The 16431-nt window shown below is 50.5% G+C and overlaps 1 protein-coding gene across 1 annotated transcript in view; it reads right to left on the bottom strand.

Moving 5' to 3' along the window:
* Nucleotides 1–16431, bottom strand: part of OTOF (otoferlin) — a gene marked incomplete at its 3' end in the record, with an annotated part of 124795 nt that overhangs the window by 46485 nt on the left and 61879 nt on the right. Inside the window, exons 4-6 of the mRNA XM_080938499.1 lie at nucleotides 10705–10793; nucleotides 4538–4637; nucleotides 2866–3047 (exon numbers count right to left, since the gene is read on the bottom strand). Of these exons, the coding sequence (XP_080794625.1) occupies nucleotides 2866–3047; nucleotides 4538–4637; nucleotides 10705–10793 (371 nt within the window). The remainder of the gene's footprint in view (nucleotides 1–2865; nucleotides 3048–4537; nucleotides 4638–10704; nucleotides 10794–16431) is intronic.

Genomic DNA, 16431 nt, shown 5'->3' with positions numbered 1-16431 from the left:
TGGGGGCTGTGGTAGCTTGTGAGGCTAGGGAGGTAGAGAAGATGAGATGGAAAGAGAGCCTCTGAGAACAAAGGGTCTCTGGGAAAACAAAAGGCTGTGTTGATTAGCCACACAATTGAAGCTGAAGTTCCTTTGTAATATGTGACTCCTAGCAGCAGAGGCTAATATCCAGAGGCTTGGAACTCCCTGGCACCGTGCAGAGAATGTGTGTGCAGGCAAATATATTCAAACATACAAGTGTGTGTGTGTATGTGTGTGTGTGTGTGTGTGTGTGTGTATGTGTGTGTGTGTGTGTGTGTATGTGTGTGTGTGTGTGTATGTGTGTGTGTGTGTGTGTGTTTTCAGAATCTCCCTCTGTCTTGAGACTGAGACTATTAAGAATATTGATTCTCTGTTCCTGAGAGTAGAAATGCTCATGAGATTAGTAACTCATTCCTTTCTTACAACAGGGATGTTGGTGTGTGTGTGTATGTGTGTGTGTGTGAGAAAGAGAGAGAGAGAGAGACAGAGAGACAGAGAGAGAGAGAGATTGAGAAATCCTTATTCTTGTCAGGACAGTAAGATTCACTGAAAAAGCCCTTAACATAGGTCTGAGTGAGAATCAGTTTCGTAACAATGCCTGGACCAGAAGGTCAGGTACTCAGAGTAGCAACAGGTGGGGTCAAGGTAACATGGAGTCTTCAGAGACAATGCTGGCTGAGAACCTCCCTTCCATGTACAATGGGTATCACATATAATAAGTACCTCATTTCTTCCTAATTCTCTTGTGGGCAGGGGTGAGCCAACTTACAGTTTGGGAGATGTGTTTCCAAGCATCAGAGCTGACACTTGGGTACTGCTTTCTCTGTTCTGCTTTGTTGCCTTTTGAAAGCATTTTCCCTACTTGGGGTGATTCTGTAAAGAGTGGGCAGAGACAAGGGGCCCCTGGATGGAGGCGGAGACCCGAGAAGTGAGCAGAGCAACTCACACAGGCCGGTGATGGATCAGGGGAGATTAAACCACAGGAGCAGAGGGAGTCCTGCTGGCTGCAAGGCTAAGTCCGGGGGAGAGGAGAAGGAGGTAACATCCATCTGCAAGATGATGTCAGGCCTAGACTGGCAGCTCCAGGAGACAGCTGTGGAAGTAGTGTGCCCTCATATGCTACTTTATCCAGATGGTGGCACCTGCTGAAGTCTAGGCCCTCTGGCTGTGCTGTGGCTGTCATCCAACTCCAAGTCCCCAAGATGAAACCATCCTCCTACTCTCTCTTCCAGCCTGGGAGAGGTCCAGGGAGGTGGGGAGAGAACACCTGGATGCTGTGTACGAGTACCTCTTAGCTCTACCTTCCTGGACCAGAACTCTCTGAGGGTCTAAGAAATAATCTTTGGATCTTGTTTTATCTGAACTACATCATGCCATCCTACCCCCACGGCCTCTCTGCTGAGGGTAACCCCTGGGGAAAGCTGTTTTCATGGCTGCCCCCTGAGTATTCTGTGCCCTGCTGGGGCCAGAGTGGAGGAGAGCCCATGTGTCTACTTTCTGAATTCATTTATTCTTGTTGCTGACATGCTGGAGTCCCCCGCTGATGAGGGCAGAGTTGGACCAGTGGAAGCAGCTTTCAGACTATCGTACCTTCTTTGCAGTAGGGGTGCGGAGCTGCAGAAATCACCCTGAGCCAACCCCACGCAGCTCTTTTTCATTTGTGCAGGCAGATGGTGACAGGTGGCAGCCATTGTGCTATGTACTACCCAGTCTCTTTTCTTCCTCCTAGCATTTCTAAGCCTATTCCTGATGTCTGGCACTGTCCAGGATGAAGAATCTGTTCTCATCAGCCCTTGTGCAACACTTGGCCCTTTCTTCATAACCTCCAATAGTCTCTCGGGTCATCAACAGGTTGGTGATTGGAGCTGGGATTGACGGTCCAGCTTCCATTTTACAAGTTAGTAGATAGGCCGAGAGAAGTTATACGACCTTCTGGCACTCAGGTGTGGGCTTATGCTAAAGGACCTGGTTTTTGTGTATTTGTGTGGCAGGGCATGTGACTGGCCCAAAGCACATAGTCCTGGGTGTTTATGTAAACTGGGAAGTAGGCTGGTGATGGGGAGGGGGTCTGTTTGACAAAATCATTACAATTCTATCTCACTAAATGGGAGCCTGTGTGAGCATCGCAGGGGCTGAGGAAACCTGTGAAGGAACCTGGAGGGGGAAGCTTGCCATGGCACAGGGGACCCTTGTTCTCAAACCACACCCCAGACCCTAAGCTTGGGAGATTTCTTCTACATTTCTCCCCCCCGAGCTTCGAGGAACCCAGCTGTATTTTCTCCCTGGTAAAGTATTATGTGTGGGGAGGTGAGGCCTAGTCAAAGCCCTCTGTCATCCGTAAGGGGCAGGGCACTTGTAAGATGTGACTCTTAGACACGGAGAGTGCCTGGACAAACTTTCCACAACAGAGCAGTGGCCAGACCCTGGGAAGGACTTACTCTGGCAACAGTAGGCCTCTGGCTTAGGGATCTTTTCACTGGGTCAAGGTAGAGGTCAGGCTGCCACTGTTGGGTCTTAGAACAGAGAAACCAAAGCCTCCGCATTTCCTTTTTCCATTTCTCTGCTGAGGATAAGAGAGTCTGTTTCCCCCTTATATTAGAACTCTCTCTCAGACCTTTGCTTCCCTCAGGGCTGGAGCAGGCCTGGCCTCTCATTCTGACTAGAGCCTCTGGGTTGGAAGTTAGGTGAGAGATAGTGTGAATGTCTTTCCAACTCTTAAATAACAGCTCAGCCCTGCACTCTGAGCACAGCCAGGCCTGGAGGACCTTCCAGGGTACCGACTCCGTGTACCGATTTCCCAGGCCTTTTGAGGGCAGTGGGTGGAAGAGGGGGCCGGCCTGTTACCTGCGAAAGCTCTTCTCGCCGGGTGTCCGTGTGCTGGGTCGTGAGCCAGGTAGCAACCCATCTGTCTCCTGGCTGTCTTTCTCTTCCTCCTGAAGAGATTCATCTCCCAGAAAGTCTCCGTCATCCCAGGGACCCACTGTGCCATCTGTGGCTTGATACCGGACCTCCATGCTTAGGCTGGTCTGAAGGGAGAGGAACAGTGAGCAGCTGACTTAGCAACAGCAGTCCCTTGGTGCCTATGGTGCAAGTCCCCTTTTGCTCCCTGTGAAGACTGGGTGAGGACCTTCCCACCTCAGTTTGCAGAAGAGCAAACAAGGCTGAGTAAAATGGGTGACAAGGTATCAGCGGTTCGGTGAGACCCTCATTCTATTGTACCTGTCTTTCCTCTTTCCAGGTGCCCAAAGTCAGGAGACTGCCCCATATCGCTAGGCTCAAGCCTGGGTGTGAGGTCTCTGGATCCTCAAGATATATAATTGATAAGAGTCATTTGGTGTCCCCAGAGACTAGGTCATCTCCTCATCCTTAGAACCTGGGCTGTGTGCAGGGGCTTCTCCGGCAAAGTGACAAGGTGGAGCATGTCTTCTCAGAGAAAACCCAGCCCTGGGCTTCCTGCAACCTTGTACAGTTAGCTCTTCCTCAATACTTCTGATGCTTTACCTGCTAGCCTAGAGAGTGGAGGCTGGGGAGTTGCCTTGACTTTCCCTCTGGAGAAAGTGGAGTGGAGAAATTTGGGTACAGATGTTAACCGGAACTCAGGTGGAGGGACCATGTCTGGAAGGTACAGCCCTAATTTGCATGGGGTAAAACTAAGGTAGGAGATTAAAATGTTTTATATGCCATCCAGCGTTGTAAGCACTTCCTTTATATGCCCTTTGACCCCTCAGAACAAGCCTGTGAGGCCAATATACTTTTGCTCTCTTTGCAGATGCTATGTAGGTTTAACCAAGAATCATATCCAGGGGTCAGGCTCCTTACCACCATGCTAGCTGTCTGGGAGTGGCCACAGAGGAGCTGGAGGGCTGCTGGGAGATACCTGTGCTTGAGCAGAAATGGACAAATGGAGCAGAAACCTGATTTTCTGACCCTGATCCTCAATAGAGGTTACTGCCTTGGAGGGGCTGGCAAAGGTCAGCCATTGGTTGGTGAGAGGCACCTCTAATCCACATCTGAGCAAGATCCAAACGGACATGCACATCAGTGGAGGGGAGATGGAATCCTCCCAACCTCACTTGGTATTATTACTGTGGGAAAAAGCTGAGTATCCACTTGGGACAGACCCAGCCATACTACAGGGTCTCTAACACTGTACCAAACAGCTCTGGCAGAGTGTCCTTGATGTCCTCCTGCTGCCTTCCATGTCACTCTAAATCAGTGGTTCTCGACCTGTGGGTATGACCCCTGGGGGAGGTGTCAAATGGCCCTTTCGCAGGAATTGCCTAAGTCCATAGGAAAACACAGATACTTACAACTCATAAAAGTAGCAAAATTATGTTATGAAGCAGCAATGGGAATGGTTTTATGACTGGGGGTCACCACAGCATGAGGAACTGAACTGAAGGGTCACAGCATCAGGAAGGTGGAGGACCACTGCTCTAGACAGTCCTCTGTGGGAGATCAGCAGGATCCTAGGTGCTGGGTGATGGGGGTGTCCCGGACTGTCTGACACACCTACCTTGATGATGGCGTTGTTATCGTCGATCAGCGTGTCTGTCACCTCTACCCGATTCTCCTCCACCACCTTCTGCAGCACCATGTGGAAGGTCCCGATTAGCCTGTGAATGTCAGAGTGAGAGCAAGTGATACCAGAGTCTGGCCAGCAGGGAGGCAGAGGTAAACGTGAAAACCCCAGCCTGGTACTGGAGATAGTAGCCCAGGAACCTGAGGTTAGGAGAGCACCTGACCCCTTACAAGTATGGATGGCGGCTTATGTGTGGTCTGTTTCCCTGGAGAACTCTGAAAGAATTCTAGGTGGTGTCCACAGATAGAGATGGGGAACTTAGCATTGGAACTTAGCATCCTCCACGGTATGGAAGCTTCCAGATGCTGAGAAGGCATTGAAGCTTCTGATGATGATGGTGGAGGTGTGTGTGTGTGTGTGTGTGTGTGTGTGTGTGTGTGTGTGTGTGTGTTGGAGATTGAACTCTGGATCATTCTGGGTAAGTAAATGCTTTGTCATTGAGCTAGAGCTCAGCCTGGACCTCTGGCTATGTAAGCACCCCTTTCCCCTGCTTCCTGACTGGAATAGAGGCCTCTACCACCACCACACCTCCACCCACCCCACATCTGTAGGGACAAACACAAAGAGTCGCACCGGAGACGGCCTCTGCACCGGAGACAGCCTCCACACCAGAGACGGCCTCCGCACCAGAGACCCAGATCAGATCTTTCATGGGTGGTATCTGCCCAGGGAAACTCACTTCAGCTTTCTCATCTTAGTTTTCTTCTAAGCTAAGCTAATGATTTCATTTTTACTGTATGAATGACATGCTTGTCCCCAACACACATGTCCCCCACCTAATGCCTCTATTGTTACTTGTGGTCCTTCACAGGGCAGCCTGTGTATTCCATGTCTACACTCCATCTGAGGTTTCCCACACACACCAGGGTCCTCAATGTCTGAGCTGGGCTGGACCCCTTCTCACTCTGGGAGGGACCCGAGTACTCAGAGACATGGCTTCCTGCGGTACGGCCACCTGGGTCCAAGGAGAACACAGGCCATTTCCACGGAAGTGAAAAGGGTGTTCAAGGAACACAGTAGATGAGACTTGGTAGCAATCTGGGGGATGCATGCTGCTTGAAGTTTGGAGAGGGAGGTGTAGCCAAGAAAGGGGACAGGGAGCCAACTAATTAGTGACAAATATGCGTGAGATGAGCTGTCAGATGAATACTGACACAGACATGTGTATTGCTCATAATAGGATAAGGGGGAACACTGGTTTCGGGGCAGTTGTTTGTTTTCAGATTCTGGGACTAGGAAAATAGCTTAGTGAGTGAGATATTGTCTCATGAGTTCGAGGACCCTAGCATCTATTGTCTGTCTGTCTGTCTGTCTCCCCTCCCCGCAAAGGTCAGGAGCAGTGGTGCTTGTCTCTAATTCCAGCATGGAGAGGTGGAGACAGATGAGCCCCAGAGCTCACCACTGGCCAGGCAGTCTGGAGCAATCAGTGCGCCCCGGGTTCAGTGAGAAACCCTGTCTCAAGAAACCAGGTAGACAGAAATAGAGGAAGACACCCAATGTTGATGTCTTGTCTACACCCGTGCAACATGAGCACGTGTGTGCACATATAAGGGGGAGGGAGGGAGGTGGAGAGAGAGGAAGAGGAGACACATGTATACACATGTGCACACATACACATGAATATCTATGTGCCCCTTGCACAGTCTTCCCAGCTGTGTCACGTTCACACAGAGGGAGCAGCCCTCAGAGATGAGTGAAGTGTTTGCCTCCCAAGCTCACGGCCTCATTGAGTCACACGCTTCCCCGAGGACTAACTGTCCACCATGCTAAATTGGAGCTTTGAGATTCTTCCCAAGAAGCTCCGTAGAAGCTCCCAGTCCCATCTTGGCTTCTCCTCACCTTGCAGATACACGTGGGGCAGGGCACTGAGTACTGCGCTGGGGTCCAGGAGATCTCAAGCCATTGCTGGGGAGTTTCTGTTCTATCTTTATAAAGAGAACGGGTGGGACACCGAGTTGGTGACATCACAACAGTCAGCAGTGGGCATGAGGGACCACACTGAAGTTGTAAAGGCCTCAAGTGCTTTGGTTCATTAGTGGCTTCAGTGGAGTCTTGGGGATGCTCTAATTCATAGAAGCGCCATCACTGCTGATCTGCAGCATTTACAGGTTTCCACAATGCAAACACGCATAGCATGCCCGATTTTAGTATTCTAACGGGGTCGTCCCTAGAAGAATCAGCCGAGTCTGCAGGCTGCCCCTTCAGGCTGGAGGTAGTGGTAGGAGGCCCCTGGGCATGCGCACTTCCAAGCACGGGTGGGTGGTGCTGTTACTGCCACTTGCGGCACACATGGAGATCTGTCCTACCCTGAGCCTTTGCTGACTGGCTCTTCCAGCCACTGCCAGCCCCGTAAGCACTGCCAGGCAACTGCTAAGCACACATGGAGATCTGTCCTACCCTGAGCCTTTGCTGACTGGCTCTTCCAGCCACTGCCAGCCCCGTAAGCACTGCCAGGCAACTGCTAAGTGCTGGAACTCAGGCACATTTGTTCTCAATCTGAGATGCCCAAGATCTACCAAGGTGCTGCAATGTTACAAAACACCCCCCAGGGGGCAGAAGGGAGCCATTCCCCTGCCGTTGCTCCGAGAGCCTCTGGTGTCTTCTACCTACATCTCTTTTCTATTTCAGTCTGAGATCCAAGACTCGGGAGGGGCTTGGGAGGAGAGCTTAGCGTGTGCGAATCCCTGAAAAGAGGTTTCTTTTCACGAGGGGGACGGCAACACCAGTAAGCATACTGCGATCTGTTTCGGCTGCTAGTCCACACATCACGCAGCCAACTGCCCTCCTGGCCAATCCCCTATTCATTACTCCTGGGCCAGGCTCTGTGGACATGTGATCTGTCATTCCCTAAGGAAGGAGGCGTAGACAGTGGAGTTCTGCTCCAGTCAGATGTGGCTTCACCTAGCAGTTCCTCAGGGAGCCTCCACCCCCTGGTAGCTATGTGGTGGTAGCTAGTTCTGCAGCCTCTTCAAGTCTTATGTTTTTTTTTTTTTTTTCTTCTCTCAGAGATGCTAATCCACCACCCGCCCGGATGCTGGTGTGGAGATCCAGCTCTATATTGCTACAGTCGTCTGCCTCACTGTCTCTTCTCCTTGCTATGGTGTGTGGCCTGTCTTTAGAGGGCTCAGCCAAGGCTGGTCCTCTGTAGGCTGGGCTCTAGTAACAGATCTAGGCTGTCCCTGATCCTTAAAGCTATTAAAATGGTGGTGGTGGTGGAGGTGTGTGTGTGTGTGTGTGAGAGAGGGGGGGGAGAGACTAACAGCTTCCCTTTCCACAAATAATAAACATAAGTAAATAAAAGATCGTAACTCATAAAATAATAACTTTTGAAATGAACAGTTGATATCTTAGTAAAGAACGCTCTGAACCTACTATCTATCTAGAAGGGCTTGTTTCCCAGGCTGACCACATATCCCTTATGTAGACCTAAAAGCACACCCATGAGAAAGAGGGCACCCCTCATTGAGGCTCCACAGAGGAGCCTGGGAGAAGCCAGAATTGTCAGGTAAGTGGGCAGTGGGGAGGAGGCCTCAGGTACAGACAGGCTCACAGCAGAGCGGCAACTGGGCACCAGAATCCTGTCAATAATTTATCATCTTCCCCTGGGAGCTAGTGTCAAGTGCCCGGGGCTCAGTCCGGCTGCCACTGTGCTCCTGGTTTATGAATTATTTAGGGCATCTGGCATTCTTGGCAGAGAGAGCCATTGCCCCTTAAAGTCCTGGTGAAACTATGTGGTATACATAAAATCTCATCCTACTATGTTTCCATGGAAGTCCCAGTTTTCTTGAAAAAAGCCCTGGTTCTAGGTTGTCAAGCACACTTGGGGACCTTTGGTCCCTGGCCAGGCCCTTTCCTCACTGTACCATGCCTCTATCTCCTGGCAGCCCCTAATGCCACTGAATAGAACCAGGTAGGCCTCTTCTCTAACTCCAAGGCAGGAAGCCCTGAGCCCCACCTAACTCCAAGCACCTTACTCGATCTTGGCCAGTAGTGGCCTGAACTATCTTTAGGTTATTCTTCACCAGTCCTGGTCCCATGTAACTTTCCTGCTTTCTCTTGCGTGGGGGAAGGGAGGGCACAATTAGGAGACAGGTCACACTTCCTCTGTCTTCCCTCTGTTTTGCATTTAGGAATGCCTAAAATGAGCTTTAATGTTTGGTAGATTCACTATGTGGTTATCCATTGCTCCTTAAAATGTCTATATCTTTGAACCTGCCTGCAGCAGAGATCCAGGTGGGCCGAGGCTCTCTGTACTTTCGTGTCTGCTCTGGCAGCCTCCACTGTAGCAAACCAGCTACCTCTTCAGTTTCCTCCTGTGCTATGGCTGCTGGGAGCTACAGAGGGTTAGACGAGGAAGGTGGAGGACATATGACCTATCCCAGATCTCCTAGGGTCTTCTCACATGACCATCATGTGCCTCTGAACTCAGTTTCCCTTTCTTCACAGCAAGGGCTCCTGGGAGCTCTGGCATCTGTAGACAGGCCCTGGGTGGAGTTCTTTGGTACCCTCCCTGGCTTCTGATTCTGATTTCTTCTGCATCCACTCAGCCTGCACTGGGCCCTTCTCTCTGTTTCTTCTGCCTTATTAATCACAATATGTCTCACACCAGATAAAGGAGCCATGCTTTATCTTGGGGATGCTTTTATATTTTGTTTTTTATTGTGGTACCAGAAGAAACTGACCGAGTGATGTGATCCTTTGGAGACACTTCTGAGTCCCAACCATACTCTCTGTGGTCCTGCCATCAGGCCTGAAACCTGCTCTATAAGGTTTCTCTGCTTGGCTCACCTCCCCCAGTGGTGGGCACTCACCACTGCCTGAAGTAGCACAGATGTCTGAGAGTTCTGGCTCTTCCAGATGTCTGCCTGGTCCCTGTGTGCCCCTCCTCTTCCCATGACAAACAACTTCTTGCGGACAAAGACTTGCCTCAATCCTCTTTTTAGCAACAGTCATAACTAACACAGAGGGTGAGGAGATGGGTAGGTGAATGGATGGATGAGCAGAAGTATGGATGGGTGGAATGGGTGGATGATTTCAATGGATGAATGAATGAATGAATGAATAGGTAGAATCTATGAATAGGTAGGATGCATAAATGGGATGGGATGGATGAATGAAAAAGTGGATGAACAAATGAATAGACAGTATTGGTGGTTAGCTAAATGACCCTTGCATCAACTAAGCAAGGTTAGGTCAGCCTTCCATGACTATACTCCGTCCCCACTGATGAGTCCCCATGGAGCCTTCATTGAGCTAGTGCTGTCTCATCATTTGGGACACTTTGCAGTACAGCCATGATCTCCTTGCACCTTACATAAGAGCAGTGAGCTTTTGACCCCAAGACAACGGGTCTCATCTCACATATGTTTAGCCATTCTAGCACCTTCTACAATGTGGGTGTCACCCTCAGAGAATGGGGCTACTTCAATCGAGCAGCTTGTGGGATAAAAGTCATGTGGCAGGTGAACTTCACTCCCAGAAGGGAAGCTCCATGGGGGTAGGCATCTCTCTCTTTAGTACCCAGTTCGTGACATACAGTTTGTATATTGTAACTGTTTGTTGAGTGAATGAATGAGCAGATCTATCTCATTTAGTTCCCTCAGCCATTTTGAGACAGATTCTTATCCTTCCCACACATGAGTACAGTGAACTCAGAAGAGTTATGTAACCTACTCAGGCTGACAGCTTAAATCACTGGACCAAGTGTCTAAGACCTAAACCATGGCACTGAGAAGCCTCTGTAAGACAACTTCATCCTTGGAGCTACAGGATAAAACATCTCTTTGGCTTTTAACTTCTCTGGTGGGCTACCATCATCCAGTATAAGCGAGGAAGAGTAAAAAAAGGACATAAGGACATGGGGTTTTAATGGGGAGAGAATTTTGGGGGGTGCACAGGAGGGTAGGTGCTCTTGGTTGACAATGGTTGGAAGGGCTGGGGTACTTTGAGGACCTCACAAAGGAGCAAAATGGATAGCAGAGGCCAGTCTAAGGTCTCTTAGGCCTTTAAAGATGGCTTCAGAGTACAGGGTTTCTGTTTTAAGCCTACAAACAGGAGGAGTCCAAGCACTAGCCTGGGCCCCGGGCACACCCCACACTTACTTGTTGCTGAAGACTTTGCTGTAGTTGAAAACCTGAATCTCCAACACTTCATTTCTGTCGATGCTGCTGGCCACCGGCCACCGGAACGTCTGGGGAGAGAGAGGGAGACAGGTGTGGCTTTGGGAGCAAATAGCAGGGAGTTGGGGCCTCCTAACAGCCAGGGTGACCCCTCCCATGGGATCCCAGGGACAAATCATCCATACTCTGTCTCAGTTGCCATAGCTGCCTCATGTGATGGGCATTCTTACCCACTCCTCTTCCAAAGACGGTGCTAGAGACATTGTCAGGCTGCCAAGGTCACAGGGTATGTGGAGGACCCTAAGCCTAAGAGCTGCTGACTTTTAATCATAAGCTCCTTCCATTGCCTCCTCCTGTGAGAGCTGAGGAAGGGGTGTGGCCAGGGTGGGGGGGGGCTCCAGTAAACACAGGCCATGGTGGGATGGGAGCCGGTTTCAGGATAAGCTTACTGGAGTCCCGGCTTTGCAGCTCTCATGAGTCATTTGGATCAGTCCAGACTCTGCCCTGGTCACCCGCCATTGTGATGGTGTGAACAGTCAGGGCACGTTCTGCAGCTCTCTTGTGTCTTAAGGGTCAGACTTAGAGTCTGTGCCCAACTTACTGTTTCTCCAGTCACACCCCTGGAGACACCTCTAAGTCAATAATAAGGATGGGTTAGAAATTCAGTGGATGTTTTCCTAATGTTCCAAAGGGTGGCAACTAGAACCCAATGCAGCTCATAAAAGGAGTCATGGTCCAGGGAAAGCCAATGATGGGTGGAGCCAGGTACCTTCCTAAGGATTCCTAGACACTCCGACATTCCAGTCCTTGCCTAGCCTTCTTCCCTTTTGGAACAACAAGAACAACTGAGAAATAAAAAAAAGATAGAAAGAATTTCACCTTGTTTATAACATTTGTCATTTCCCCTACAGAAATAGCTTATAGCCATTACCCTCACGAACATTCAAGTCCCTAGGGGTACCTGCCTGCCAGTAAGTGGCTGGCCTGATTTGCCCCCTGGTCCTCACTCTTGACCCTCAGAGACCCCGCCTTCTGAGCAGGGTGTGGCCTGGCATGCCTCTGTTGGTAAATATGGAATTTATCCTCTGTGAGCCAAGCTGGGCAAAGCCACCAAGAAGACGCTCCCTGGAAAGGCTGCCGTCCAGGGAAGCTGTAGTGCTAACCCTCCAGTAACAAGAGTTAGAGCCAGGGCTCAAGGTTGGGACGGGACCGTGACATAGGCCGCTCAGGTCTCTCGAAGATATATATCAACACAACATAATCGAGGAAACCCTCACTTGTAGACATCCCCACCCCGTAGCCTCCTGCATGTTGACGGCATCCACAGCAGGTCAGAACTTGTTTCACAACAAGAACGAGACACAGCTATTGTGGAGACCACACCCCCCTGCCCTGTTAAAACTGGAAGAAGATAAGGAACCTCGAGGGGACCCATGTTAATTCTAGGCCTGGTGCATCAAACATGAGGATGCGTGGGGCGGGGAGCCGTGGAGCTGTGGGGAGCAGTCCTGGAGGAAGAGTGGGGTTGAGGTGTGTCCAGACCCTTGAAATCTCCACCAGAGACCGGCAGGGGTAGGACCATGTCCGTGTGTGCATTGTGGGTGGTTCCTGGTTCCTGGGTTCTATAAGAAAGCAGGCTGAACAAGACACGAGAAGCAAGCCAGTAAGCAGCACTCCTCCATGGCCTCTGCACAAGCTTCTACCTCCAGTTTCCTGCCCTGTTTGTCTTTCTGTCCTGACATCCTTCAGTGATGAACAGTGATGTAGCCGCATACGCCAAATAAACTCTTTCCTCCCCAAGTTGCCTTGGTCACAGTGTTTCATCAGAGTAACAGTAACCCTGATGAAGACAGCAGCCCTGATGTGAGCATGAGATGGAGAGAGGCTAGAGCTTGGTGGGGCTCCTGGCAGCCTCAGGACCTGTTTCAGCACAGCTTTGGCTCCTGCTGTCTGAGGCCTGCGGTGCTCAGCTCAACTGGGCTCCACAGAGCATGTCGTTTTCTTAATGGAGTTGCTTAGACAAGATGACAGGAGGTAAAGGCCTGAGTCATTAGCCCTGGGCCCAGGGAGGGTATGGAGGGCCCACTGAGGCTGTGATTTTGGGGGTGATGCAGGCAGGGTATTTCTTCCACTTGGGGGTTGTTGGGTGGCTCCTGGCACTGGCCAGAAAGAAGGAGTGAGGAAAACTGGCAGTGACTCTGAAAATGGCACCTCAGAGAGGGGTGTTTTAGATGGATGCAGCGGCAACAGTGGGGTCGTGGAGGAAGTGATGACCTGATACAGGAGACTCACAGAGAGGCACTGCTGGCTTCTGCTTGTCCCCCCTCACTGGGTGTAGTTCAGTGGGGTCACAAGAGCTGACAGGACTTAACAACCTGCCTCTGCCTCTGGCTGTTTTTGTCTCTGTCTGTGTCTTTGCCTTTCTCTTTCTCTTTCTCTTTCTCTGTCTCTGCCTCTGTGTGCCTCTGCCTCTCTCTGACTTTGCCTCTGTCTCTGTCTCTGTCTCTGTCTCTGCCTCTGTCTGTTTCTGTGTCTGTCTCTGTCTTTCTGTGTCTCTGCCTTTCTCTGTCTCTGTCTCTCATTGGTTTCTACTCCTGGTTGCTCGTTAGCCTGATTTCTGAAAATTTTTTTGAGGCCCCTGGTCCCCAGCTTTGGTCCTGGTGGACCCAGAATCTCTATGTGGGATCCAGGCCCTATGTGGCGCTTGCTCCGCCTCACTGTGATATCAGATGCCATACTATGCTGCGTTACGGAGACCCTCACCAGATGCTGAACAGTTGGTGCCATGCTCTTGGACCTCCAACCTTGAGAACAGCAAGCAAAATAAATTTCTGTGCTTTGGAAATGACCCCATCTCAGCTATTCTGTTACACATACGGACGATGGACTGAGACAAATACATAACTCACGGGGCTGTTGCAAGAACCAAATGAGATCACACTAGAGGCAGGATGTTATATGGAGGGAGATCACAGCATGGCAGAAATAAACGTCATTATTTGTTCAGGCTTCTCTTTCCCCTCCCCCTGACCCCCACAGGGCTCTGTGCACTTTGTAGCCAATATGTCTCCCTGGCCCTTCTCTGCTCTGCTCTGCCTCCCTCACACTTTATCTGCCTCTTTGGCTTGTCCTCATCTTGATTTCATTTCTCAATGTCTCCCTTTGGCTGCCATTTCCCTCTTTGTACCCATTACAGGGATGCACACATATATGCCAAGAACATGGCCAGATAAGGTGGGAGAGTTTAGGGGTTTGGGGGTTCCCAGGAGCCATCACTCACCATATGCCCCTAAGTAGTGATCAGACGATGCTACTCAATTCCTGAAGTGTCTGACTGAAGGGAAGGGTTCTTGATGGTAAACCTTGGGCTACTGCTCTCTAGCAATGTGGCAAAGATGCCCTTCTGCTGAGAGGACTTGAGAGAGAAGCATCCAGGGCACACAGCTGATTGGTGGCAGAGACAGGGCTAAACGCCAGTCTCCAAGCTTAGCTCAGTTCTTACTCCCTGACACTAGGCCGTCTCCGAGCCAGATGGATTAGAGGGGGCTGAGTTTCGGGGGCATGGGGGAGGGGGCTGTGGTTCTGATTAATGCCAGCCACAAAATCATTTATTGAGTGCTGGCCAACTACCAGGCAGCTGCCTCCACTTGACACGAGTGTACTAACAATTTAACCCCACTTCACAGATAAGGAAACTGAGATTCAGGATTTGCCTGGCAATGAAGCTTATTCATTGATTTTTATTAATTAGATCAATCAATTATTATTAATCAAGAGGCAGACTGTACAGACTCAAACCCTGGTGCCGATATTTAACAACTATGAGAAATTGGACGAGTTACCACACTTCCCAGTACCCTTATATAGAGAATGAATGCACACCACCTGACCTTGGCTCGGGCACAAGGTAAATCCTTGGGAAGTGTGGCTATGCTGTTTCTGGGGGTGCCTGCTCCCAGTCCCCTTCTCTCCTTTTTCTCTGTGACATCTCACAAGATGGACTCTGTGCTGCCACTCTTTGAGTCTAGGCTGACCTTATGGCGGCAAACATGAGGCTGTGTGGCACCTAGACCTGGAAGCTTCATTATCTTAGAAGTCAGTGGTACATGGAGAAGTCCAGGCCATCCTGCTGGAAGAGAAACCTGTGGAGAGGGAGGCCCTGGAGAATGGGAGGCCGGAAGAGACAGAAAGGACCCAGATGGACTCCGAGACACTCTCACAGTCACCCAGCAGATAGCACCGCCAGCCTCAGAACCAGAAGCCGCAGTAAAGTCACCGAGGGCTTGTTACACAGCAGGGCTGGGCTCCATGCCCCTGCCTCCGTCTCCTGCTCCCCTTCCTTCCCATTGGCTCCCAGAATGTCACAATGGCCACTGTCAGAGCAAGAACAGAGGTGAAGCACAGGTGCTTGGTTCCCTGGGGCTTCCGCCACACTTTTATAGGATCTGGTATGCGGTAGCACAGACACCCATCAGGTGGGGGCAGGAGTGTGCTCTTTTGGGGCTATGGGGCTGGCCAGGCTTTTGGCAGACAGTCAGAACACAGGAAGTGTTCAGTTAATGGGACCGTTTATTATAATTGCTATTACTGTGCCGTTTGTTCCAGGATCTGGGCAAGACTTGGCTTCTTGACGACAGACACTTCAGGGATGCGGAAGCTTCTGGGAACAGAGGGCACTTCTCCAGCTTGGCAGCCTTAGCATAAGCCTCTTCCTGTGCCATTGCAGGTAAGGGTAGTGGCTTTTGTTTCTGGAAGTGTCCAGAAAAGTGGTTGCCAATAAAATCCAACTCACTATCTAATATCCTGCTTCATTCAACCCCTAAGTCTGAGACCCTGGTCCTGCTAGTCAAACATTGCTGTACCAGATGTCACGGGCCACCACATCACATTCAGGGGCACATGTGTGCTCAGCATTCTTTGTGTATCAGACCTGTGAGCGGCTCTGTGTGGGATACAGAGCTGTAGGGATGCAGGCAGGGATGGAGGGATGAAGGGGTGAAGAGATGCAGGGGTAAAGGGATGCAGAGATGAAGGATGCAGGGATGTAGAGATACAGTGTTGCAGGGATGCAGGGGTGAAGGAATACAAGGATACAGGGATGCAGGGGTGAAGGAATACAAGGATACAGGGATGCAGGGGTGAAGGGATACAAGGATACAGGGATGCAGGGGTGAAGGGATACAGTGTGTTTCCAGTTCTGGAGATGTCCCTAGATGGCTCTGAGGACAAACTGAACTGAAGCAGCATGAAACGGACTGTTTACAGGAGCTGGGGGGTGGTTACTAATGGTGGAGGAAGAAGAGGTGATCTCTGTCTGGAACAGTCGTAGGAGCACTTGAGTGTCCAGTTGTGACCCAGCTCACCATCTGCAGACTTTGGCTAACCTGACTGGTAGTGGCCAGGGCACGGTGTTCTGTATTCTATCACCCTCAGGAATCTGATAGAGTTCCCTGATATCTGTGGGAGGATGTGCTGAATTATCCCTGGCTTACCCACTGACTAGGTGTGGAATGTCCCATCAGAAGGCTAACATCCTCAAAAGGCGAGGCCCTCATGCTTTGTGTGTGTGTGTTAGGGGAACTTGAGATCTGAGATGTTCTGTAAAGATTTGGGGTATAATAGAAACAGTCCTGGGAGCTGAAATACCTGGGTTCTAGCTTTGTTTGTGTTCTTCTGGGAATCTCAGGGAGCCCCTTACCCCCTTAGACC

This window comes from Micromys minutus (assembly GCF_963924665.1).
Source record: "Micromys minutus genome assembly, chromosome: 1".
In the NCBI taxonomy this organism is placed as follows: Eukaryota; Metazoa; Chordata; class Mammalia; order Rodentia; family Muridae; genus Micromys; species Micromys minutus.
The sequence above is the reverse complement of the archived record's forward strand: the minus strand, read 5'-3'. Positions and strand labels throughout refer to the sequence as shown.